Source organism: Clarias gariepinus, chromosome 9 (genome assembly GCF_024256425.1).
Source record: "Clarias gariepinus isolate MV-2021 ecotype Netherlands chromosome 9, CGAR_prim_01v2, whole genome shotgun sequence".
NCBI lineage: Eukaryota > Metazoa > Chordata > Actinopteri > Siluriformes > Clariidae > Clarias > Clarias gariepinus.
The window spans coordinates 51,641-79,456 of NC_071108.1; the positions used below are offsets into that span (position 1 = coordinate 51,641).

The 27,816-nt window shown below is 41.7% G+C and overlaps 2 protein-coding genes and 1 long non-coding RNA gene across 6 annotated transcripts in view; 2 read left to right on the top strand and 1 right to left on the bottom strand.

Moving 5' to 3' along the window:
• The first annotated feature begins 333 nt into the window (after positions 1-333).
• On the top strand, positions 334-9,401 carry fpgt (fucose-1-phosphate guanylyltransferase). Its single transcript, XM_053504809.1, has 4 exons — positions 334-619; positions 722-886; positions 967-1,059; positions 7,546-9,401. The coding sequence occupies exons 1-4, from the start codon at positions 526-528 to the stop codon at positions 8,940-8,942; spliced, it is 1,749 nt and encodes a 582-aa protein (XP_053360784.1). The 5' UTR covers positions 334-525; the 3' UTR covers positions 8,943-9,401.
• Positions 9,402-13,316: 3,915 nt separating this feature from the next.
• tnni3k (TNNI3 interacting kinase) overlaps positions 13,317-27,816 on the top strand; it is a 96,243-nt gene continuing 81,743 nt past the window's right edge. Inside the window, exons 1-3 of one of the 4 annotated variants that reach the window (XM_053504806.1) lie at positions 13,317-13,505; positions 24,121-24,229; positions 25,100-25,185. In XM_053504806.1, the coding sequence (XP_053360781.1) occupies positions 24,162-24,229; positions 25,100-25,185 (154 nt within the window). In that variant the 5' untranslated portion in view covers positions 13,317-13,505; positions 24,121-24,161. Of the gene's footprint in view, positions 13,506-23,120; positions 23,814-24,120; positions 24,230-25,099; positions 25,186-27,816 lie in introns of those variants that run through there. The other 3 variants (XM_053504807.1, XM_053504808.1, XM_053504804.1) reach the window with 3 other exon arrangements.
• LOC128530732 (uncharacterized) lies at positions 14,280-15,519 on the bottom strand. The gene is made up of 4 exons (XR_008361150.1): positions 15,418-15,519; positions 14,846-14,978; positions 14,569-14,636; positions 14,280-14,317 (listed from the first exon to the last, which is right to left on the bottom strand). It is a non-coding gene; the product is annotated as an uncharacterized LOC128530732 (long non-coding RNA).

Sequence of the window (27,816 nt, forward strand, 5' to 3'; positions counted from 1 at the left end):
TTTTATTAATTTTTATTTGTTAAAGTTATCAGTATCTATAGTTTCTATAACAACCAATGCTAAAGTTGTGAATAGATTATATAATCATAAACCATAAAAAAATAAATAATAAAACTGTCAAAACGCTAATTTTACACAACTTCCGGTTATTAACCCGGAAACGGAGATATAAGCACTGCGGTGATATGTGGTGTCCCACCCGTATTCCATTAATCCCGCCTCCTGGTTACTGATTGGCTAGTGTGGGTTACTGTCCGTTTTCTGATTGGTTACTACGCGAATATATTTAACCAACCGGAATCAGTTTAGTCGGAACAGCGGTGGTTTAAAAAAAAAAGGAAAAAGTAAACAGGGCTTTTTATTTACACTGGTGGAGTTAGTGAGATCACAACGATCAGATTATTTAATACTTAAGTAACAAATTAACAACATAAAATCAGTCTAAACCTGGAGTCACATCACTTATTATAGATACATGTGTATGTCTTTGCTTGTTTGACTTTTAGCTCAAGATCATTTGTCACAATGACAGAACAAACTAAATCTATAAATTATATTAAAAGCACACATTTGGCAAAATCCACCAAAGACAAACTGGATAAATTCAACAGAGCAAAAGGTAAATATTAAAATATGTATTTAAATGTGTGTAGTTGTGTATAAGCACAGGTGTGTAATGTAAGGTGATTAAAGGGACAGTGTGTTATGGTGTGTGTTTCAGGTGCTGGAGTGAAATGTGGAGGGCTTTGGGACCTGGTGGTTATCACAGCAGTGGATGAAGATCAGAGATGTTGGTACGAGTTTCAGCTCCAGGAGAAGATCAGCAGGAGCGAGCTCCCCCTCTGTGTGTATCGCGTGTTTGCAGATCCTCCAGGACACAAGATCGGTGAGTGCAGGAGCAGAACATCACCTGAACTCTAATTCATCACAGATTATTAAAATACTGTGTGTGTGTGTGTGTTTCAGGTAATGGCGGCTCAACGCTACACGTCCTGCAACTCCTGAGTGATGAGTATGGAAAAGCATTATCCAGATTCAGAGTCCTCCTCATCCACGCCGGTGAACTTCTATTCATTGAACGAGACAGATCAGACATCAGACTAATTTATAAGTGTTGACTTTTAAAGGCTCATTTATGCTCATAAATATTAATAAGTAGAGATGGAACGAAGTCGATTCAATGATTCATTTATCGATAATTTTTGTAAGTCGCTCTGGATAAAAGCGTCTGCAAAATGCCTAAATGTAAATGTAAATTTATTTTATTATTGATTTTTTTTTTATATACAGTGGGGGAAATAAGTATTTAATCCCCTACAGATTTTTTAAAATTGCCTATTTATAAAGAAATGAAGGGTCTATAATTTTAATTATAGGTTTATGGTGAAGGATTGAGACAGAATATCAACCAAAAATCCAGAAAAAGCACATGATACAAATGTTATGAATTAAGTTGCATTTCAATGAGGGAAATAAGTATTTGATCCCTTACCAACCAACAATAATTCTGTCTCTCACAGACTGGTTATGTGCTCTTGTGGTACACATATTAATTTTAGAGGGTGCTTCTAACAACAATGTGGTACAGATGGAGCCACACCAAATAGCCACGACCGCGTGAATGGCGTACGAATGGCGTACGGCTGCCCCATGCACGCTGTAGTCCCCCCTCCTTTTCCTTCGAGAAAGGCGTGTCAAGATTTCACAGTAAACACGCCCATTCAAGCCCTATTTATGCATTTACCTAGTTCCACCACTAGATGGCACTTCGTCCTCAAGGACACGTTAACACAAGCCAGCAATTTAGCTGCGCTGAGTTGCAATCACGTGATTTTAACAACCCACCCCCACCCCTGCCGAACTGACGCTACCAAACTGCACTAGAGATGAAGATGGCGGTATAATGGACTATTCGCGGTAAGTGGTGTTTTAATTTATAAAATTTGTTTGGGATTAGTTTACAGTTTATTTTCCAGTTTAGTTTTTTATCGGCCGTTTTGAAAATCACTGGCAGCACCAGCAGCGGTCAGATGTAACTTTAGATAACTTAATGATCTGTTTACCAAGTCTGAAGTTAACATTACAGCTTACTGTCAGTGTCCCTATTACAAAAGCTGCACTACCCGAGGAAGAGTGTTTGTGCTCTATAAAAATGCCTTTAGAGTCTGACCGCGTGTTGTCTGGATAAATTCAGCATTTATTTATTCTTTGGGTAAGAGTTAATCTGCAGGTTATGTCTGTGAATATAATGTGATGCAGTTCATGAAGGACACAAGCTGAGGATAGATGTATAGGAGCTAGCGAGCTAAACACTCATAACCCGGTTTATATTTTTCTCAATTTGGCCGTGACTTTGCGCGGTAGCGCGAGCGCTTAGTTACCGAGCTGGATAAAAACTCTGAAGTGTTTATCTGTTAAGGAGTGGGGGGAGGGGGAGGTGTCTGGGGAGGGGAGGTGAGGGGGGCTTCAGTACTCGGAAAGTTGTAGTTTGGCTTCAGAGATGAACTAATGTATACAAGTGTTATATCGCCTAACTTATTTGTATGAAAAGCGCGTTAAGTAAATTCTCGGTTAATTTAATGCAGACGATAATACAGACAGACCGGGGTTAACACTAACAAAGTTTAATGATTAAAGTTATCCCAGTTTATTTACATTCCAGAATTCCCCAAAACAATATTTTACACACTCTGTGGTGTAGGTTTACTAATATCTTTTATATTTATTATAACTAGATATTCTGTAAAGTTTATTTATCTTGTCTTCACTAAATTCTCCTGTTGTCTTTAAGCAGAGCTCCGCTGTGGAGGATTGGGGGGTCAGACGGATGATGGTTGGCCTTTTGGACCTACTGGAGGAGCCTGAACAAGCTGTTGAGGGAGCTGTAGGAGGGATGACGTCACAGTGCAACAGCTTTAGAATGATGTTTGGTCAGGTCTACTGTATGTTCTGAACATAGAATTGCAAAATGTCTGATACTTTAGGGGGGAAACAAAGAATTAAACAGTTCCATCCTTAATATTAAAAAAAAAAAAAAAAAGAAAAGAACCAGATAGAGACTGATAAGCAGCTGGTGTTATCCGAGTATTTTAATGACCTTTAAGCAAAAATTAAACATGTTTTCACCTGTTTTATACAAATTATTATTTTACCTTTGACTAGTTTTGGAAGAATAAATTTTATTTTTAAAGTCATGTGTGCGTGTTTTAATTGTTGGGGGATTGTTTTGTGTATTTAAAAATACATTTACTTAAACCAACAACTTTGATGTGCAAAAAAATGGGACCCGACGTTGTTTTAAATAGTCAAAGAGTTGGGCTAATAATAATAATAATTATTATTATTATTATTACTGGTTATAGAAACAAATGAAAACAGTTAAACACTTGATCATATGTATCTGTGCTAGGTTGTGTTTGTGATTATGTGACCCATAATCATTTTTTTCTCAGTATAAAATTTTTTTGGGGTTTTAAGAACTCCATCAAAAGAGCAAAGACAAACTTAGAAGGAGTGGAAGGTAAGAAACCTCAGTGCAGAATACTGACTATGACATGGTGCTAATTGCTCTGTGTGTGTGTGTGTGTGTGTGTTTTTGGCGGGGGGAGGGGTACTTCAGACTTACTTGTCTGTGCGCAAATGTTTGTTAAACCAACGGAGAAATGCAGGAGCGCGCACACACACACCTCTCATCCACTAACGCTTTAACTGTTGTCTTGTAAATCGTTGATTAAACCTATGAACACAGCTGTTCAGCATCAGTCCTAAACACAAGTGCAGGGTCTGTTTTTGTCCTTAATTAAAAGACACCAATATGTTAATAATTTACACAATGATAACATGTTTATGTTTAATGTTTATTTTGCGGGAAAAGGTAATAAGCAATATTTAAAATAAAACAAACCAGGAAGTAAGTGTTACTTACTTCCTGGTTTGTTATGCACTCTAAAATCGACACTATCAAACTTGGAATGATATAACATCCAATCAAACATCACGTTATTAAAAGTAACGAATTTGTCACTACTCTTCTCTTATGCAGCACGGCTAAAAAGATAATAAAAATTACACCAAAGTGCTGCAGGTTTTGTGTCTGTGAGCTTTTCCTAATCAGAGTTAGACGGGGGGCATATTGTGGCTGCTTCAGTTACACTCTACTTAGATATTGCACAGAGGGGAGTTCTGTTCTGTTCTGTTCTCTTCATCCTAGCTTAATTTCGTCTCATGAAATAATAGTAAGTTTTGGAAAGTTTGGAGAGTTCATCTCCCCAGCCAGTGTTGTGTATGGGCAGGGTAGCATCATGGCAGGATTGGTGTAGTTTTTATTATCTTTTTAGCCGTGCTGCATAAGAGAAGAGTAGCGACAAATTCGTTACTTTCGTTACTAGACTATTTTGTCTGCAAGTGATATACATCGATACGTTAATAATTTACACCACGATAACATTACTGCAAAAGGATCTAGAGACGTGACTTTAAGACGTTCACAGTATATTCGGACCATAGACAGCCATGTCCAATAAAACGGTGCATTTTTAATAAGCCACATTGGTTTCGAGTCAGTAGTAAAATTAACGAAAGACTGAGAAGCCCCGTAAACTTAACCCTGACAATAATAGTCGATTGTTTTTAAATTTATGGTTTATATATATATTTATGTTCAAATTAACGTTTCAGAGTAGCCTATATAATTTGTCTTGTCATCTTTTTACAGCGTTGGCTGATTTTGTGATTGAGACCCATGGGTTACATTGAAATATTTTTATTAGTAGTAGTAAGCCAGTCTTTAGTAACCTTGGATAAATTACAATATAAGCCCTCTCTCGCGCACGCTCTCTCTCTCACACACACACACACACGTACACACACAAACAAAAAAACATGAAATCGCGTAAAACCAAATGAAACTATGGCAAAAATATATAAGCAGTAAAAATTACAGTAGTATCCTGTAGGTGATTCCTGTCCTGATAACAGGCGCTGACCCTCTGGAACTGTTTAGTTCTGTTAAAGTGTGTTCATGTATGTGTTCAAGTGTGAATGTTTATGGGGATTTAATCTGTCTCTGCTGCCGCATCTATTCACCGTAATGATAAGTGATTAATGTCCCATCAGATCTTTGATTGGTGAACGTTATGCTGGTTAAATGACTAAAGACAGACTGATCCGTATGGACAGATATTTGTTCCAGATATTATGCGCCATTAATCCATTTGTTATGCCAATTTTTGACTATCAGCGAAAAAAAAACATCAGCGAAAACATCTAAAAATAACAAAAACAAACTCAAGCAGAAGTTAAATTTTAAGCTTTACTTTGCAGCAAAATATCTACCAGTGTATTAAACGGAAATAGATAAAATACACTGTAATGTAAAATACTGTACATAGCCCGCATTTGTATTCCGTACAACGACTGGTATAGATAAATTACAGATGTTACTGTGTCTTTAAGTATTATTAAGAATGTCGTGAAAAATATTGCAATAAGTAGTTTTATTAATTAATTAATTAATTCAATCATTAATTGAAAATAGCATAAGCATCATGGGTTGTGTATTGAGTGATTTAAATCTGTTTTATAAATAATTTTTTATCCCTCTTTTTTACCACATCATCTATTTATGAAACTATGTTGACGTAAGTTATGTTATATATATTACATATAGTAACCGGCTGCTTGGACACTGCAGTTAACTGAAGCAGTCAATGCTCCATCTGGCGGACTTGTACAGCATTGCAAGCATCTTTTTAGAAAGCGCATGGGGGCGTTTATGGGGCGGGGCATCGTTAACTACATCATCGCTGGGGATCACATTCCGTGCACGGATCGATCATGGTTCTGTCACGGTCCTGTCATGGACCTATCATGCTCCAAGCGGCTGTTTGACGTGGCTCCCACTGTATGTGTATAAAAGCCACCTATCCACAAAATCTCTATCTTCCATTCAAACCTCACCACCATCGGCAAGACCGAAGAGCTGTCAAAGCAAGTCAGGAACAAGATTTTAGACCTGCACAAGACTGAAATGGGCTACAAGACCATCAGCTAGAAGCTTGGTGAGAAGGAGACAACTGCTGGAGCGATTATTTACAAATGGAAGAAATACAAAGTAACCATTAATGGCCCTATATGCAAGATTTCACCTCATGAAGTAAGAATAAACATGAGGAAAATGAGGGACCAGTCCAAACTACACGGGAGGAGCTTGTGAATGATCTTCAGGCAGTTTGGAGCTCAGTCACCAAACAAACCATTGGTAACACATTACGCCTGCATGGATTGAAATCCTTCAGCGCAGTAAGGCTTCCCCTCCTCAAGAAGACACATGTACAGACCCGTCTCAGGTTCTGAGAAAGATTGGGATAAACTGCTGTGATCAGATGGGACCAAAATTAAGCTCTTTGTCATCAACTTGACTTTCTGTTTTCGGAGAAAGAAAAATGCTGACTATGACACTAAGAACACCACAGTCCCTACAGTCAAGCACGAACGTAAAAACATTATGCTTTGGGGCTGTTTATCTGCTTAAGGTACAGATTGACTTTGCTGCACTGAGGGGCCAATGGATGAGGCCATGTGTATTTTGGATGAGAACCTCCTGAAGATGGGTTGTGGATCGGTCTTCCAGCATGAAAGTGATCCCAAACAACCTGCCAAGGCAACTAAGGAGTGGCTCAAAAATAAGCACATTAAGGTCATGGAGTGGTCTAGCCAGACTTCAGACCTTAATCCAATAGAAAATTCACGGAGAGAGCTGTAACCTCGAGTTGCCAAGCAACAGGCAAGAAACCTTAAACATTTAGATAAAATCTTTAAAGAATAGTTGATCAAAATGTATTCCAAGATGTGTGGAAATCTGGTAAACAACTACAAGAAATGTCTTCCCACTGTGCTTTACAGCAAGGGTTTCTCCACCAAGTACTAAGTCATGTTTCGCTTGGGGATCAAATACTTATTTCCCTCAATGAAATTCAACCTAATTCATAACATTTGTATCATGTGCTTTTTCTGTTTTTTTCTGATTTTTGGTTGATATTCTGTCTCAATCTTTTACCATAAACCTATGATAAAAATTATAGACCTCTTTGTAACTAGGCAAACGTTTAACTCTTTGTAACTAGGCAAACGTAGAAAATCTGTAGGGGATTAATTACTTATTTCCCCCACGGTATGCCTGCAAAATTGAGGTGGTAAAATGTCTCAGTTCCATTATAATCCTAGAGGTGGCACACTCTAAACTATTCACACATGCATGAAAATAGCAAAGCATGTAATATTTCTAAAGTTTGTATTGTAATAAAAAATATATATATTTTGAATCATAATACTTACAAAATCGCAATACAAATCAAATCCTACCAACATATCGTGATAATATCGTATCGTACTGTGAGTCCCCTCACTATTAATTAGTGTGATATGGCAGTTCTATGTTAGCTATCACCAAAAGATCCAATTTTAGAACCATGTTTCTGGATCGGACCAATAATCTGATTGTCCTATAATCTGCATGTGTATGTGTGTGTGTGTGTGTGTGTGCAGGAGGGTGGAGTCAGCGTTTACCCCACACCAGCGCTCTGGGGAAGATCTTCATGGCTCTTCCACTGGGAGATCGTGTGTATCAGATGTTGGATCTGAAGCTGCTCATGTATGTGGACTTTCCTGCTCACATGAATCCTGGTGTGTTAGTCACATGTGCTGATGACATCGAGCTTTACAGCGCCATCCAGAATGTGGAGTTTAACAAACCTGGCTTTACCGCCCTTGCCCACCCCTCACCCCTGATCATCGGCCAATCGCACGGTGTGTTTGTTCTCGAACCCGCAGAAGAACTGCCTGTTCGAGACGTTGAATATAGAACCTGCCTCCAGTTCCTGCACAAGCCCAGTGAGGAGGTAATGCGCAAAAGTGGCGCAGTCTTCAGGAGAGGTGAAGATGAGATGGTCTATACAGACAGCACGTATTACATCAGTCACGGCACGGTGGAGACGCTGATGGACCTGTTTCGAGAAATCGGACCTCTGAAGTGTGAGATCGACGCCTACGGTGATTTTCTGCAGAGTTTAGGAACCAGATCTACAGCCGAGTACACCGACAACGCTGAGAATGACACGAAGAACGAGAAAGATCTGATGGAGGTCAGAAAGAAGATCTTCCATCACCTCAGAGGCAAACAGCTGAATGTTATAATCCTAAACAAGTCAAAATTCTACCACCTAGGTACCATGGACGAGTACCTGTTTCATCTTACGTTAGATCAGCATCTGCGAGAGGAACTTGGCCTCCAGACCATCACCTTTAGCTCCTGTCCTCTGCAAGCGTGTGAAAATAAAGATGTGTGTGTGATACAGAGCATCGTCCAACCCAGTGCACGAGTGTGTGAGGGCAGCATGGTAGAGTTCTCTAGGCTGGAGGAGGACGTCAAACTGGGCCGGAGCTCCATCATAAGTAGCTGCTGGGTGGACAGGGGACTCTCCATCCCCTCCAACACCTTTATGCACTCGTTTGCTGTGTGTTTGGACGGCAGGACAAAATTCGTTACCGTGTCATTTGGAGCTCTGGATGACCTGAAGAAGACGGTGCCCAGTGCCGCGGACTTGCACAGGCTGGAGGTGTTTGGTGTTTCTGTGGGAGAGTGTGTGCGCCGCTGGGGCCTGGTTGAGGCAGAAGTCCAACTCTCGGGAGACGCAGGTGTGTGTAGCCTTTGGACCTGCCGCATGTTTCCACTGTGTGAGGACATGAAGAGCTCGTTCTCCACCACGCTGGCGATGGTCCAAGCAGCTCGTGGAGACGGAGTTGTGAGTTTACACACACACACACTGCTGTCTTTGCAGGACATCCTCTGCCTCAAAGACCTGAGGACCATGTTGAGGTTCAGAAATGATCTGCATGAAGAAATTCTGCAGGAAAAACGAGGTGTGTCTCATCAGGAGTTTTAAAGAATATCCACATCCAGCTACAGGGAACAATCTGGATTCTTCTAAAATTTAGGATGTAATCTGTGTGTGTGTTTCATATTTTACTGTTCCAGCATCAGGCGCTTACTCATTGACAGGATTTACTCAGAAGACAGTGTTAGATAATCTACTTCTACTGAAAATCATTTATGAGTGAGCGCAGGTGATGGAAGGTAGACGGAGTGCTGGTGACTTCTGGTTGTCAGAGAGTGCTGGAGGAAGTGGCTATGGTATGCAAGTGGACGAGAGAATAGAGACCTGTGGGCGTCCCATGATCTTTTCACGTCCGGCATGTGTCCTTTTAGGATCCTGGTTCCCCTCGCTCTGACTCTCAGCTTGTCCATTCTCCAAGTTTTAATTCTCTGATCAGGTCCATAAACTTTCTGATTTTTTCTGTAATGTAAAAAATAATAAATAAGGTCCTGTCCTGTTTTTTCTGTACTTCTTGATTAATATCACTTGCACACACTCGGAGCCTCGACACATTTAGAGCACAGACACACACTCGTTTATCTGATTTAAATTATGTGAAAATAGAGAAAGATGGAGATACACAAAGTTACAGCCCTGCTTTATCCTTGTCCTGAGACTGGCAAAAACACACACGTATACACAAACATGCATACACGCATATAAACACCCAAACACAGTCCTTCCTGAGAGTATTGGAACAGTATTGGAACATTTTATTATTACAATAGTTAACACTTAATATTTGGTTGTACATTCCTTGCATGCTTCACAAAACTGAAATATGCAGCTCTGTCATCAGTAAAGATCAGTGAGAACGTTTCAGAAGCAGCAATGCAAGCCTGAGCCGTGACGCTACCGCCACCATGCTTCACCCATCAGCTGGTAGGATTCTGGATCATCAGCAGGTCCTCTCTCTCTTCACACTCTGGTAGAGCTTCATCTCTGCTCCAGCCTGACCTTTCGACTCTCACTGCTGATTAGAGCTTTGTATCGAGTGCTCTAGTATTTTCTCCCACAGACATCTCTCTGGTCTTCATGTTTGTTTGTGTATTTCTCTTTTAATGTGCGTGCACTCGTACAGAAGCTGCCATGAATTGATAGGTTACTCTTTTATTTCTGAGCTCTGCCAGACTGATTTATAATTTCTAATTTTCCAGATTAATCCAGCTTAATATTCTAAATTTTTGTCCTCTTACGAAGAGTTTTAAGTTTGCCTACACTTTTTACACTAAACACCATGTCAGTTGTATGTCTTCCTCTGAGTGCAGGTGAGAAGACCTTCAAGACTTCATCATTTCTTCACTATTGGACACACTTGATCCACTACAATTCGCTTACCGTTCAAACTGCTCTACAGATGATGCCATCTCTCACCTCCTCCACACATCACTCACTCACCTAGACACTAGTTTTGTTAAAATCCTTTTTATCGACTACAGCTCAGCATTTAACATCATAATTCCCTCCACACTTACCACCAAGCTGGAGCACCAAGGACTCAGCTCATCTCTGTGCAAGTGGATCTCTAATTTCCTATTTGGCAGGCCACAGACAGTAAGGATGGGTGGACATGTCTCAGCCTCCCTCACTCTCAGCACTGGAGCCTCCCAGGGGTGTGTTCTGAGCCCCCTGCTGTACTTTTTGTACATACATGACTGTGTGGCCACTACCAACTCCACCACCATCATTAAGTTTGCTGATGACACCGTTGTGGTGGGCCTAATTTCTGACAACAGTAAGTCAGTCTACCTGAAGGAGATTCTGGAATCTGGAGAACTGGTGCCAGAGGAACAACCTCCTTCTAAACATCAGTAAGACAAAGGAGTTGATAGTGGACTTCAGCACTAAGCAGGAAAGGAACTTCCAGACCACTGTGATCAACGAGAGCCCAGTAGAGAAAGTGAACAGCTTCAGATACCTCGGTGTTGGTTTTGGACCAAGACCAGGAAGATTGTAAAGGACCTTAGCCACCCCAGCAATGAACTGTTCTCTCTGTTTTGGCCAGGAAAGCGCTTGCGCTTCCTGAAGGCCAATACAGAGAGATTGAGGAGGAGCTTCTTCCCGCAGGCAATAAGGTCTCTCAACCACAACACAACACAGGACTAATCATCTCTGCGTTTTTGCACACTGCACAAAAATGGACACTTATGGACATTATTCATCTGTTCCATCATGCACAGATGCACATACCCTGGTACGCAGTAGACCAGACACTCATGGACATTGCACATTTGCACATACATGCACATTTGCACACTTTCTGGACATTTCCATTCCATTTTTATTTCAATTTAACTTGCTATTTTGTTTTTTGTACAGATAGGTTTTTATATTTCTTATACACTTTTCTTGATATATTTAAAAAGTTTTATATTTTGTTCTATTTTCTGATAGTTTCAGCTATTTATTTTTTATTATAAATTGTTTTTAAATTTTTAAGGTCACGGTCGTCGAATAAGCATTTCACTACATGTGGTACTGCATGACTGTGTATATGATATTTAAATAAAAGTTTAATTTGAACATGAGTATGTTTGTTGCTAAGTATGTTTGTTTTGTGTAATGCCCACAGAGGTTGCACATATTCTGCTTTGAATTTACGGTCATTCCTCCAGATATGGATATGCAGGAGTTTTTTTTTTCTTTTCTTTTTTGGTCTTCTGTTCCCCTGTGTGTAAGCGCATCACAGGCTATGTTTAGTGTGTGTATGCAGGAGCGGATCTTCTGCGTCCACCACGCCACCAATAAAGGGACGTCTGCGCTCTGAGGATGGCGGGAGAGGAGTAGGACGTTTCCTGGACTGTTTATTAGTTCGTGATCTTTATGTTGAAGAAAGCAAGGACTCATTCGGCAAAGTAGATAGACTGTGTGTATGTGGTGTGAGACGTAAAGAGTGAATGATATACTGCCTGGCAATAAATGTATATACACGATCAATTGTATACTGGGTTCTCTGGTGGTCCTTACCCTAATCTGTTAACAACTAGTTTATTGTTTTATTAATAGGAGGTAGTCTGTTACAGTGGTGCCCAACGTGGGGCTCGAGAGTTTCACTTTTATTATACATTGTGTGTATTATACATTGATACATGGTTGTTTGTCAGCTGTTAGCTATCTAGCCATCTCTCGTACTGTCCAGCAGAAAATACACTCACTCAGGGGTTTGATTAATCAAACGGTTTATTAAAATTAAATTGGGGCAAAGTATGGCCGAATCCAAAGCACGAGCAGGGGAAGGGTTGGTAGCTTACGAGTTTACTGCAGGCCCTTTCGTGTCAAGACGTGAGCCCATTCAAGAGCTTATTAACACCCTTAGCCGCCTCTATATGGACACCAATGATGAGGAGGGTTCCGGGGTGGATGACGAGGGCCCACAAGGCGATGACAGCGTAGAGCAACCGCTCACTGATAAACAGCTGCGTAAACCTCCTCCCCCCGTCGAAGCTGAGGACTACCAAAGCCTAATTTCCATGGTGCTAGCAACCTGCTTCAGTCAGCTAGAAACGGCTCTGCAGGCACTAGAAGACAAACTTACCCAGGGAATAGATGACCTGTCAGATCAGGTGGGTGAGCTGCAACGCAACCACAACACAGATGTATTAACAAACCAGCATAAACTGGAAAATGTCCAGGCAGAGATGCAGCAATTGTGTCAGACAGTAAAAAAGCAGTGTAAGGAGCAATTAAATGATGTAGGCCATTCCACTGTGGAGTGCATGACGAGGCGGGACTCACAATTAAAGGCCATGATGGGTACACAACCAGTTGCTACGTTCACTCCTTTCCCTCGACCAGGTTCCCCTCCTTATCCTCCCTTTCCCAATAGCTGCTCACACACTCGTACTTTCAAGGCCCCTGTAAAGTTAGATTTCTCCAGGTTTGATGGTACTGAGGGGGAAGCCCTACATCAACTCTCTGATGGTGAGATACTTGCCACGCTCCCCTCTGTACTCTCCCACACTGTAAAAGACTGGTGGACAGCAGGAAAACACAGTGTGAGAAGCTGGGTGTCCTAATCCTAATCGCACATCAAAATTTATGATCACTGCATTCGTCAAAGAAAACCACAAGCAGTATGACTAATGGCTTCCCAACTTCTGGTTTGCCATCAATACAGCCTGGCAGGAAATCACTGGTTACACCCCAGCAGAGATAGCAGTGGGAAGCAAGCTGAAGGGGCCACTGGAGAGAATGTTACACCGAAACATCTCACCTTGTAGCACAGCTACATAAAGGGTCATTTTTAATAACGGGATAATAATTAAGGAGCTGATAAAGCTCACCTGCATAGAGGAATGAACCCGATATGGTTTTAGTTGTCCTAGTGGACTGTGGTTGGTTACAGGGTTTAGCTCTCGTGAGTCAAGTCATGTGATCTGACATAAAAGCGGAACCGGCAAACATGTCGAGGTAGAGAGATGATAATATGCAGCGCTGTTTGTAAAAGAGAGAGAGAGATTGTTTGCAAGATCCCAAGGATTACTTTTCCCCAGTTGGATTCATCTTTGCAGAACACCTACAATACATCTCTCATTCCGTTTCTCGTGCTCCCGGATTGAACATCTTTTACCGGTGAGACCAAGCCATCTCTACCGTCCACCATTACACCCACACAAACAATAACACGGACTCTGGGCATTTATACATACACACACACATGCATACATTACATACATTGTTTATATTTGTATATATTTTGTATATATTGGTTTTGGTGCACCTTGTTTGTTTGTTGGTTTGTCTTCACTCAATACACTTTGGTTTGGTTTTGTAATGGTTATTGCATAGTTCCTTGTTCTGCTACGCTTGCGCAACACCAGAAGTGATATTTCTTAACCCTTATTTAGATTCTTGACCCCACCCACACGGAAAAAAACTATATAAAACATATATGTTTTAATATAGGTTTGATATAGGTTTTTAATATATGTGACATATATAAAATTGGCCGTTTTCCTATATTATATGTACATATATGCATATCTATGTGTACATATATGCATGCGTGCATATATGCGTGCATATATGTACCTATATAGACATATATGTGACATATAAAAATTGGCCGTTTTCCTATATTATATGTACATATATACGTGCATACATGTACCTATGTGCATATATGCACCTATATTTTTACCAAGATATTAGTAAAATTATTAAAATCCATAGCTGTAAGACAACATAAATAAAAGCCCAAAATGTAGAAATTTTATTTTTTTATTTTTTTAAGAACAATCAAATAGTAAAAGAACAAAAATATAGTACAAGAACAAAAATAAGACAAAAAAACTCAACAGGAAGAAAACATATATTTATTTAGAGGACCTTCTCAGCTTCGTGAGCCTGTCGGGTGGCTGCCGGCCACTTCTTCAATGTAGCATCTAGAAAAGACAAAAATAATAAGACAGTATAATAATAATAAATGAATATTTATTAAAACTTCAGGCGACAACAATTAGTGCCACGAGGTTATTTGCTACACTATATGTTCTACAAAATAGAGGACTACACACCTTATAGCGCAATACCACAGAGATGTGGCTTTAAAGGAAAGGTAGGATTAAGAAGTGAGCAAGCGATGAATAAGTATATAGGTCCCAAGCAGATACAGTAACAATAATGGGTGGCCTACCTTATGCAGTCTCCAATGCCTAATAAACGCGACCAGCTCCTCCCCATCCCCTCTGGTTGGCTTTTCACCTTAAAGTAATATTTCAAAATTATTATTAAAGGGGGTAAAATGAAGGTGGAGTATTTATATATACATCACGTTTTCTTGAGGTTCAAGATAATACAAAAATGGCAAGTAAAAAAGCGATGGCCTGCACGCAAACATAATTTATTCCACAGAACATGACTAACTTGTTTTTTTTTTCAAGGACAGAAGAGATTAGGAACATGTTTTGTACCATTCAGGTTGCAGCAAAGTCTCCAAGTCGAAGGTGCCCAGCAGCAGATTCCGCACCATGGCAGTAGCAGAGGTGGCAAGGCGGGCTGCTCTCCACGCTTCTGCCTGGCAAAACACCCCAGAGCCCTTTCAATCTGAAAAATAATTTATTGGCAACTTTTAAAAACTTTTTCATGTTTCATACTGATTCTTGCTTAGCTTCCCAATAGTTAATAGGATTTTATGTATAAATGCAGATTAATGATAAAGATATGAAACAGTGTTATAAGCTAACCAAAACGGAGCCAAATACATATTAGCAACCATAATCTAAAGCTATCCAAAACAAGGGGAAATACATTAGAACATTTATAAACATCTGTAAACTCCATAAGGCATTAGCTTAGCCACCGGAAAATATCATGTTTATGCTACATAGGCAGCATGTTAGCATGATTTACCTATACTATGTAAATGGCATTGAAAGCCAATGTGTCACACAAGCTGACAAGAGCTAGCTGAAGTGAGAAAAATATTTACTAATATTAGTTTAATATTATCAGAATAAGAGTTATATAAGACTTAATAACTTACCCAGTGTGTCCTCTGTTGGATCTATTCTCTCTTCAAAATGCTCCCGTTCGTCGTCAGAGCCACTCAGTCTTCTTCTGAGGTAAATGTAAACTCCTCCCACTTTCCAGAACATTCTGAAGAGTTTCTTTGGACGTGTAGTAGCGCGTGTCATCTTCCAAACGTGCAAAAAACTGAATCTGTGTGTAAACTCAAGCCTGTCTTTGTGTGTGTGTGCTTCATGCATATAGGCTTCATATATGTGCATATATCCTCATGTAGGTGAGGATATATGCGCATATATACCTCATATAGGTTTTATATAAGCGCATATATCCTCATATAGGTTCTTTCCATGTGGGCATAGCATTGTAACTAGCAGTAATACCAAAGCAGAACGTTACAACCTGATCATCCCGCTTATGCCACAGTACAGCGGCAAGAAGCACTGTTTCAGGTTGTCCGGAGCAGCGTAGCTCGTGCCCAGGAGAAGTATTATAACTCCAGACCACGGGCAGTCACATACAATGTGGGTGACCACGTGTGGGTCCACGCTTTTCCTCACTCTCGGGCAGTGGACTTGCACACGGCCAAACTAGCCCCAAAATGGAAAGGACCAGCTCAAATCAAGACATTAATAGAGTGGGAGTGGGTGAATCAAGCTGGACCATTCATGGTCCATGTAGCTAATTTGAAGCCCTTTTACAGCATAGTCACGCCTTTTTCAGAGGGGGAGGGGGTGTAACAGGCAGTTGCCTAGTTACGGGCTCCTGGCCAGCAGGGGCACTGTAAGAAGCTTTCCTGTTAAATTAAAAAAAGAAGAAGAGAGGCTAGGCTAGGCTTACAGCAGCAACCACACAGCTAATGCCTTATACAAACCCGAATGCGGGATTTGTTTATGTCCTAAGCGCATATGAGTATGTTTGTTGCTAAGTATGTGTGTTTTGTTTAATGCCCGCTGAGGCATTTTTGTTGCACAAATTCTGCTTTGCTTTTACGAACATTCCTCAAATTCAAATTCAAATTCAAATTTTATTTGTCACATACACAGTCATACACAGTACGATATGCAGTGAAATGCTTATACAACTGCTCGTGACCTAAGAATAAAAGAATATGAATAGGAAATAAATATGAAAATTAAAATAAAGGGTAAGTTCAACTAGGGAAGAATAAAATAAAAATATACAAATAAAAGTTAAAAATAAAATATCTGTACACAAAAATAGACAATATAGAAAAATATATGAAGAATATATGAAAAAATGTAAAACAATAAGAGCAGCCAAATAAATGGTAATAAAAGAATGGTTAAGTCCATGGTTGTGCAATTCACATCCACATATTAAAAGTGACTTGTGCAGTGCAAATATGCTTAAAGTGATTTGATGTGATTTGATGACCCTGAAGTGTAGTTGTGCAGTGGCCAATAGTGTAAACAAATGTTCAGAATGTCCAGTGTGTGTGTAAAAACTATATGTGTGGGTCACTACTGTGTGGTGGTGTGATTGTGATTGAGAGACCGTATTGCCTGCGGGAAGAAGCTCTTTCTCAGTCTCTCTGTGTTGGCCTTCAGGGAGCGAAATCGCTTTCCTGACCTCAACAGAGAGAACAGTCCATTGTTGGGATGGCTGAGGTCCTTCACTATCTTCCTGGCCTTAGTCCAGCACCGCCTGCTGTAGATTGAGTGCAGGTCAGGGAGCTCTGTGCGGATGGTGCGCTCAGCTGATCGAACAACCCTCTGTAGAGCTCGCCTGTCCTGCATGGTGCTGTTCGCGAACCAGGTTGAGATGTTTCCCATCAGGATGCTCTCTATGGTGCAGGAGTAAAAGTTCCTGAGCACCTTGGAGGGCAGTCGGAAGTCTCTCAAGCGTCTGAGGTGGTAGAGATGCTGTCGGGCCTTTTTCACCACGGTGTTGATGTGACAGGACCATGACAGGTCCTGCGTGATGTGAACACTGAGGTATTTGAAGCTGTCCACTCTCTCCACTGGGCTCTCGTTGATGACGGGGGTCAGGTAGTTCCTCTCCCGCTTGGTGCTGAAGTCCACTACCAACTCCTTTGTCTTACTGACGTTTAGAAGGAGGTTGTTCCTCTGGCACCAGTTCTCCAGATTTCTAATCTCCTTTAGGTAGGCATTCTCGTTGTTATCAGAGATCAGGCCCACCACGACGGTGTCGTCAGCAAACTTAATGATGGTGGTGGAGTTGGTAGTGGCCAAACAGTCATATGTGTACAAAGAGTACAGCAGGGGGCTCAGAACACAACCCTGGGGGGCTCCAGTGCTGACAGTAATGGAGGCTGAGACGTGTCCGCCCATCCTTACTGCCTGTGGTCTGCCGGTTAGGAAGTTGGAGATCCACTGACACATAGATGAGCTGAGTCCCAGGTGCTCCAGCTTGGTGGTGAGTGTGGAGGGAATTATGGTATTAAATGCAGAGCTGTAGTCGATAAAGAGCATTTTAACATAATTCCCCCTTCTAGTGTCCAAGTGAGTAAGTGATGTGTGGAGATGTGAGATTGCATCGTCTGTGGAACGATTTGGACGGTAAGCAAACTGTAGTGGGTCCAGTGTGTCGGGTAGTGATGAAATGATGAAGTCTCTGAACAGGCGTTCAAAGCACTTCATCACTACTGAGGTGAGGGCTACAGGGCGATAGTCATTGAGAGAAGCAGGATTAGGTTTCTTTGGGACAGGAACAATGATGGACTCTTTGAAGCATTTAGGGATTACCGAAGCGAGCATAGAAAGTGTTAAGCTCGTCTTCCTGAGTCACGTCCGCGTTTGTCATACCGGTTGTTGGTGTTTTATAGTCCGTTATTTTCCTTAGTTCCCGCAACAGGCTCCTAGAGTCACTCTGTTGAAGCCGTGACTCTAGTTTTCTCCCGTAGCGCTGCTTCGCCTCTTTCACCGCCTTCCGGACGCTGTATGATGCAGCCTTGTATGGTTCCATGTCCCCCGACGCTAGTCCCGTGTTGTAGGCAGCGGTGCGAGATCTCAGAGCGTCGCGGATGGTTTCATCCACCCACAGCTTCTGGTTGGGAAACGTTCTAATAGTCTTTTTCTCCACGGTATCATCCACTAGTTTCCCGATAAATCCCACAACCGCTTCCGTAAACACGCTGACATCATCATTGGAGCTGTTTCTAAACATGTCCCAGTATGCGTCATCGAGTGCGTCCTGTACCACGGCCACCGATTGGTCCGTCCAGCGCGCGACCTCCCTTTGAACCGGAACTTCCTGTTTCAGCCTTTGTTTGTATTTTGGCATGAGGAAGATGGCGGCGTGGTCGGTTTTACCAAACGGAGGGCGAGATTGTGCCTTGTAGCCGTCCTTGACCGTTGTATAACAATGATCCAGTGTCCTTTCGCCCCTGGTGGGGCAGATGATATGCTGATAGAAGTTCGGTGTTGTGTCTGGTGCTGTGTGAGTGCCTCATGCAGCTCGCATAAGACAGTGTCCGTATCCGCTTGTGGTGGAATATAAACTGCGCTGATTTTGACCGATGTGAACTCCCGAGGTAGATGAAAAAGGACGACACATGATGGACAGTAGCTCCAGATTTGGTGTGCAGGAGCGTGTGAGAGGAACAACGCTCGCACTGTTGCACCAGCTGCTGTTCACCATTAAACGAACGCCGCCTGCCTTTGACTTCCCCGAGTCCAGTGTCCTGTCGATGCGGTGAACCGAGAAGAACTTGGCCGGCTGGATGGCGTGGTCCGGCACCGCTGGGTTCAGCCATGTCTCGGTGAAGCAGAGGAGATTGCAGTCCCGAATGTCTCTCTGGAACTTTATCCTGGCCCTGAGGTCATCGAGCTTGTTTTCCAGTGACTGGACGTTGGCGAGTAGGATGCTTGGCAGAGGTGTGCGGTGTGCACGGGCTCTCAGCCTGTTCCTGACGCCGCCTCGTTTCCCTCTGGGCCGCCGCTTCGCGTCGCGTGGTTTGTTGTCCCTCAGGATCTCACTCGGCCAGCTCTGATCCGGAGTTAAAAGCGCCGAATTGTGAGTACATTGTATACCAATTTTTTTTCTCTTTTGGTCTTCTGTTCCCCTGAGTGTAAGCACATCACAGGCTGTGTTTGAAATGCGTACGCAGAAGCGGATCGTCAGCATCCACCGTGCCGCCATTAAAGGGATGTCATCGCTCTGAGCATGGCGGGAAAGGAGCGGGACGTTTCCTGGACTGTTTATTCGTTTGTGGACTTTATATTGAAGAGATCAAGGACTCTGATCATTCGGCCATGTGACAGATTTTGTGTATGTGGTGTGAGATGTAAAGAGTGAATGGTGTACTGTCTGGCAATAAATGTATATATACGATTGATTGTATACTGGGTTTTCTGGTGGTCCTTACCCAAATCTGTTAACAGCTAGTTTATTGTTTTATTAACAAGAGGTAGTCTTTTACAAGGGTCAGTTTTGAGACCTCTACTGTTCTTCATATACATGTGTACCTTGGGTAACATCATTGAGAGACATGGGATTAGTTTTCATTGTTATGCTGATGATACCCAGTTATACATCTCAAGAAAATTAGACGAAATACCCAAGTTGTCTAGATTAACTAGTCTAGAGTGTGTTCAAGATATAAAAGATTGGATGAACGATAATTTTCTCTTACTTAATTCAGATAAGACAGAGATATTACTTATTAGCTCAAAATCCAGTACACAAAAGCTCTCATACTTCAGCTTGCGTTTAGAAGGATGTACTATTTTTACCACCTCAACAGACCTGGGGGTAATATTAGACAGTAACTTATCCCTAAAAATTATATTTCCAATATTACAAAAACAGCCTTTTTTTCATAACCTCCAGACTGGACTATTGTAATGCATTACTAGGTGGTTGTCCTGCATCCTCAAAAAACAAGCTTCAGTTGGTCCAAAATGCAGCCGCTAGGGTTCTCACTAGATCAAGAAAATATGATCATATAACCCCAATACTATCATCCCTGCACAGGCTATGTGTTGAGTTTAGAATTAATTACAAACTAGCATTACTTTTAAGCTTTTAAATGGTTTAGCTCCCACCTATCTAGACAGTCTTCTGACCCATTACAATCCACCACACTCCGTAAAACCGCAAAACTCCAGACTTCTGGTAGTTCCCAGAATATCAAAATCTACAAAAGGAGGTAGAGTGTTCTCATATTTAGCTTCTAAGCTTTGGAATAGTCTTCCAGACAGTGTTCAGGGGCTCAGAACAGTTTAAAAGTAGACTCAAGACACATCTTTTTAATCTGGCACATGCATAATTAATTTCATAATCTCATTCTCCAGTATATCTAAATGCACACTTCTATCTAGTGCTGCTAATATCCTAAACGGCAGTAACGCTTTTTCACCCGTTCTTCCTTCCTCCACCCATCCCGAGGCATCTGGAGATTGTGCCAGCTCCAGTAGACAAAGGTCAACCCTGCAAGGATCCTAAGGCATCCAGAGAAGGACCGGCTCCAGCTAGATTCTGCTTCATGATGGTTTGGAGCTACACATGCTGCTCCTGGGCTTCCAGTGATCCAGACTCTATTTGCCCTCTGCACCTACTTACTCGTCCCTGTGCTGAACTGGACTCCATGATAACTAGGACAATTTCTGCTATCCTGAACTTCCAGCAGCCTAACATACATGATGTTGTTTCACCCAGTTATCTGTTATCACCCAGATGTGCGGATGACCTGTTATCACCCAGATGAGGATGGGTTCCCTGTTGAGCCTAGTCGCTCTCAAGGTTTCTTCCTATTGCCATCCCATGGAGTTTTTCCTTGCCACCGTCAACCTCAGCTTGCTCATCAGGGACAATCTCATTATTATCTAAACACATTTTTTCTCACTAATACACACTTCCATGAATTTTTTATTTTTATTTTGTGAAGCTGCTTTGAGACAATGACCATTGTTAAAAGAGCTATATAAATAATAATTTTTAAAACTGTGCTGAGTTGTTTAATGATGCAGATGAGAGTTACGGGTCGCATTCAAGGGTTGGGATTTGATCCTGTGCCCTTTTGATCAGTAATCATAACCTTACTGAGCTGACCTCACATCTAAATGCAGATCTCAGGAAACGAAAGCTGAAATTCAGATCTGTTCTTTTTTTAATCTTTTCAATTCAATTCAATTCAATTTTATTTGTATAGCGCTTTTAGCAATTTCCATTGCCGCAAAGCAGCTTTACACAGTCAAAATAATTATTTAAGTTTGTATGAAATGTAAATTTGTATGAATCAAAATGGACAGTTTGTCCCTGGTGAGCAAGCCGAGGGCGACAGTGGCAAGGAAAAACTCCCTGAGTAATAGGAAGAAACCTTAAGAGGAACCAGACTCAACAGGAAACCCATCCTCATCTGGGTGATAACGGATAGCAGTAAATGATCTGCATTTATACAGTGTGTAGGGTTTGAGGCAGTTCAGCTATAATAGCTGATGTTAATTGATGTTAATATGGAGTCCAGGTAGTTATTGAAGACCCAGGTAGACTTGTAAGAAGATCCAGTCCTGAACTATCGAACTGTCAAGTCCCCAGAGAAACAGTTGCCAACACCAGTCAAGGCCAGAACCATTTTCTAGGTAGAGAGAATCATTCCCAGACACCAGACGCATCCCAGAGAGACACACGGGGCATCCATGTGACGAGATCTTCAGCCAGAAGCGGGGCACCAGGATGGGTCAGACAGGTCCGGAGGGCAGATGGAGTCTGGATCACTGGCAGCTCAGGAACGACATGTGTAGCTCGACAGAGAGAGAGAAAGAGTGAAAGGGGGAGACAGGAGGAGAGAGGAAAGAGAAAGAGGGGGGAAAGAGAAGAAGAGGAGAGATAACAGTTAGGTCTGGTCACAGTCACACAATGTATAATGTGAATGTATTTTAACTGTAGAGTGCAAGCAGAGACTCCGGCAGGACTAACTATGACAGCATAACTAAAAGGGAGGAGCCAGAAGGAAACACAAACATGAGGGCTTCCTGAGATGTAAAGCAAACAATCACCTCACCGTCAGCAAACCTGAGTGATCAATGGGAGTGAGGAAGACAGCATCCAAACATACCAGTTCACCATAATACTCTACGTCCATGAGTCCCCCAGATCTGCTCCTTTACCTATGGCAAATCTATTTATAAAAATGCTTGGCTAAATAAATAGGTTTTTAGCCTGGACTTAAACACTGAGACTGTGTCTGAGTCCCGAACACTATACATGCACTATACAGCTGACAGGGGTCGAGGTCAGGTTTCTTAATTATTGGTTTGATAACTGCTAATTTAAAAGATTTTGGAACATAACCAATGCTGAGTAAAGAATTAATTATTCTCAACAGGGGTTCTTTTATTGCTGGTACTATCTGTTTAAGAAAATGTGTTGGTACAGGATCTAATATACAGGTTGATGAATTTGCAGAAGAGATGAGTGAAATTAGTTTATCCTTCAAGGGGAGTAAAGTATTCTAGGTTCTGATCTGACATGGCTAGATTAACATCTGCATCAATTACATTGTTCGGTTTCAAAACCTCAATTTTATGCCTAATATTTCAATTTTATTATTAAAAAAGTTCATGAAGTCCTCACTATTGCATGATGTTGTTGTGGAGATTTCTGCAGTGGTCTTATTTCTGGTTAATTTGGCTACAGCATTAAATAAGAATCTAGGATTATTTTTGTTATTTTCTATAAGAGTGGAGAGATATGTTCTTCTAGCTACACTAAGAGCTTTTCTATAGTTCAGGATGCTCTCCTTCCATGCTATTTGAAATACTAGCAATTTAGTTTGACGCCATTCACGTTCTAATTTCTGAGCGGTCTGTTTTAAAGTGCGCGTGTGATCGTTATACCAGGGAGCAAGTTTCTTATCTCTAATAATTTTTCTTTTAACTGGAGCTACATTATCTAAGGTATAGCGAAATGTCGACTCTAAATATTCAGTCGCCTGATCGAGTTCTGTGGGGTCAGACGGTGATCTAATCGAAGTTGGGAACTCTGGGAGATTACTGATAAAACTCTGTTTGGTAGTTGATGTGAATGTACGTTTCATACGGTAGCGCGGCGCTGTGCGTACATTATTACTGTGACACACTTGAATTGAGACAAGATCTTTTGATCTCAAATCCAAGCAAAAAGACACAAACTGGCTTTGATGTTCGAACATGTTCAGAAGGGATCATGTATACATATTTATATACACATATCTGAACACACACTCAACTACACACAATAGTTTATGAGGGTTCAGCTGTCACACATTCCTCCCAGAGCTGCTGTTTATTTTTAGCAGGAAGGCGTGATCCTCTGCTTTATCTTCTGCCTGCGTTGTGTTTGGTGAGAGCAGTGTTTATTACAGTGACGTTACGGTGTTCGGTGAGAGCGGTGTTTATCACATCATCGTGATGGGGAATTATAAATCTAGACCAACGCAGACGTGTACAGGTATACACTATTACCCTGAGAGCTGTTTATAAAAGTGTTTATTATGTTTGTAATAAAATTAAGTGCTTTAGCTGAGTCACGACCAGAACAACACCACAATGGTCTATACCATGATATTATTAGTGTTTTTTTTTCCTGCTTGTGTGTGTGTGTGTGTCTTTTTTATGACTAAAACAGATGAATCATGTTTAAATCATGTTTATGTCTTCTATGTGTAGTGTCTTAAACTCCTCATTACACTTTTTACTGCTCAGAAATATAGCAACAGAAACCAACCTTAGTCATGTGTGTGTGTGTGTGTGTACAGATGAGTGGAAGAAGAAGGTGAGTGAATCATACGCTGTGATTATGGAGAAGCTGGATGATGATCTAAGGATTAAAGATGAAGAATATTCTGAACTCAAACACGTGTTCAGGTGAGAATATTTCTAGAATCTTCTACAGAGTCAACACTGATTACTTTCATTAAACTTAGAAATTATATTTATTCTTTAAAAAAAGTTCATGACGCATGACCTCTAGTGACCTCACCTGGAGCTGGGCAGATTTGTGTGACAAAAGTCACTGAACTTTTTAAAAGACCTGGTGACAGTTACAGTTGCAGTATCTACAATCAGTATCTGCCCAACTACAGCTAGCTTAACTTTGGTCTGCTTTACATGTTTTTAACATTTATTTTCTCAAAGCCTTCACAAACACATGACCTTATATTACCTATAATCCCATGATATTACTACTAAATGCAGATGCCAGATTGTGCCAGTAGATGGTATAGTTGTATTATATAGCAAGCTTTAACATTAATCCTTTTTAACTACATACCACTCAAAACAACACTAACACTACTGCCAGGGTAAGTGAGCATCACTGCATATTAGTTATACCCAGTGAACTAGTGACAGGATTAGAGGGACCCAAGGCTCACCCATGCCCATGGGGACCAAAGGCCAGTCCGTCCGATCTGATTTGACTATCACCAAAGCAGGACAAATCACAGAAAAAGTCAATGCTGTGTGCATCACAGTCTACCGCGCACAGGGCCCAGCAGTCAAAGATGTCCAATGTTCTGATGTCAGACACCATAGCACCACCCAGAGGCCCTGCGGGGTCATGCTGTGGGGTCAGAGCCACTCCAGGTGCACCAAAAAAAAAAACTAAACCCTAGGTGTTTTTTAAGGTTTATGGTGTTAATGTTGTGGCTGATCAGTGTGTATATATTCCAAAATAAGTGACAGTCAGTGTTTTTATCAGTAACGTCTCTGTGTTGTGTTTGTATGCATGTTCAGTTCAGATGAAGCTTTTAACAAAGTGAATCTCAGTTACCGCTCAGAGGCCGGACTGTCCCTGCTCCATCTGTGCTGCATCTGCGCAGGTACCAAACACACACACACACACACACACACACACACACACACGCACACTTATTCAAACCACTATCTCCAACAGTTGCAGTGTGTTTAATTTAATTCAATTTCATTTTTATAGCACTTTTATCAATTGTCATTTTCACAAAGCAGCTTTACAGAATCAAGAGAATGAAAAATATGATATGAAATGTGAATGTGTATAAATCAGAATGATCAGATTGTCCCTGATAAACAAAAGCCGAATATGACGGTACTGAGGGAAAAACTCCCTCTGAGGGAAGTCTCCCTGAGATGGTAATAAGAAGAACCCTTGAGAGGAACCAGACTCAACAGTGAACCCATCCTCATCTGGGTGATAATGGATAGCAGGAATTGATCTGCACTTATACTGTGTGTTAGGAGGCTGGAATTTCAGTCTAACAGGAGATGTGTCATCTAAACCAAGGAAGACGTCTTGTCCTGCTCCTTGGCTATCTGATGTACTGCGCAACAACAGGAGAGAATTAAGAACTGCAGAAAGAAGATGGAAGAAATCACAGCTTGATGCAGATCTCATCTCTTACCAGACTCTTCTTTCAAAATTCTCATGTGATGTGACTTCTGCCAAAACTACCTTCTTCAGACAAAAGTTGGAAGCGTCTGAACATGATCCTGGCAAACTCCACAACATCTTCTCCTCACTACTCAACCCACCGACTCCTCCTGCCCCTTCCTCTCTGACTGCTGACGATTTTGCCACATTTTACGATGGGAAGATTGCAGCAATCCGCCAGTCCTTCTCTCTCAACCAAACTCCTACGGCAGAACCTCAGGACCTTTTCTTCCCTCCTTTAGTAGAATTTTCCAACTTGTCATCTGACGAGATTTAACAGATCATCTCGTCATCTAACCCCACCACCTGTTCATTAGACCCAATCCCTTCCACAATGCTCCAGGCCATCTCACGAGACCTACTTCCCTTCACCACAGCCATCATCAACCAATCCATATCATCTGGTCATGTTCCTTCCGCTTTTAAGAAGGCGAGGGTTATTCCAATCCTCAAGAAACCCTGCCTGGACCCATCAGAAGTTAACAACTATCGCCCGGTATCACTGCTCTCTTTTATTTCCAAAATTCTTGAAAGAACGGTTTATAATCAAATGTCTCTTTATCTCTCACAGGACAACCTTAATGACCCAAACCAATCTGGATTCAAAGTGGCACATTCCACAGAGACTGCCCTTCTGTCAGTCACTGAGAAGCTCCATGCTGCTAGATCTGCTAAACTTTCATCTGTCCTCATCCTCCTGGACCTGTCAGCTGCATTTGACACCGTGAACCACAAGATTCTATTATCTATTCTTACAAGCCTTGGAATTTGTGGAACAGCGTGGCAATGGTTTGCTTCTTACCTAAAAGATAGGTCATATGAGGTAACATGGAGGGGATCTACATCTGCCCCACGTAGACTCTCTACTGGTGTCCCGCAGGGCTCAGTACTTGGTCCTCTTCTGTTCTCCCTCTATACCCGGTCTCTTGGTAAGGTCATATTATCGCATGGATTCTCATACCACTGTTATGCAGACGACACCCAACTTGTTCTCTCCTTTCCTCCCTCTGACACCCAGGTTTCCACCCGGATCTCAGCATGTCTGGCAGACATCTCATTTTGGATGGCTGCTCATCAACTGAAGCTCAATCTCAGTAAAACCGAACTGTTGTTTATCCCTTGTGACTCATCTCCAGGTCAAGACCTTGTGATATCCATGGACAACAACCAAATCACTCCCTCAACCACTGCCCGCAATCTCGGGGTAACCGTGGACAATCATCTGTCATTTTCCCCACACATCGCTAACCTTACTCGCTCTTGTCGATTTCTTCTTTACAATATCAGAAGAATTCGCCCATTTCTTTCTTCACAGGCTACTCAGGTGCTTGTTCAGTCCCTTGTTATTTCAAGACTGGACTACTGCAACTCACTCCTGGCAGGCCTGCCTTTGTCCACGATTCGTCCTCTGCAACTGATCCAGAATGCAGCAGCACGACTCGTTTTTAACTTTCCCAAGTTTTCCCACACCACCCCACTCCTCCGCTCCCTGCACTGGCTTCCTGTAGCTGCCCGCATCAAATTCAAAACACTGATGCTTGCCTACAAAGCTAAAAATGGCCCAGCACCCACTTACCTCTCTGCGCTAATTACACCACGAACTGCACCACGTTCCCTCCGATCCTCCAGCACTGCTCGCCTCATCCCACCATCTCTCAGGGATCGAGGGCGGCATTCATCCAGGCTCTTTTCTGTTCTGGCACCTAGGTGGTGGAATGAACTTCCTCTAGATGTCCGTACATCAGAGACTTTGACTATCTTTAAACGACGACTCAAGATGCATCTGTTTCTCCAGTACTTGGACTAACCCCCCCCGAAAAAAAAAAAAAAAAAAAAAATCAGATGTGTTGGACTAATGGTACTTAGTTATTAACCTAGTTAACCCAGTGTAAGTATGTATCCAATGTTGTAAACATTAAAGCACTTTTTGTAAGTCGCTCTGGATAAGAGCGTCTGCCAAATGCCTAAATGTAAATGTAAATGTGGAGAAGTTCATATAAAGTCCAGTTTGTTGTTGGAGGCTAAGGTAGACTGTAGGAAACTC

Bases quoted from the DNA above. Each gene is read 5' to 3' on its own strand.
- fpgt (XM_053504809.1), top strand. From the start codon at position 526: ATGACAGAACAAACTAAATCTATAAATTATATTAAAAGCACACATTTG. The intron at 620-721 runs GTAAATATTAAA...TGTGTGTTTCAG, and splicing joins TAAATTCAACAGAGCAAAAG to GTGCTGGAGTGAAATGTGGA. The intron at 887-966 runs GTGAGTGCAGGA...TGTGTGTTTCAG, and splicing joins TCCTCCAGGACACAAGATCG to GTAATGGCGGCTCAACGCTA.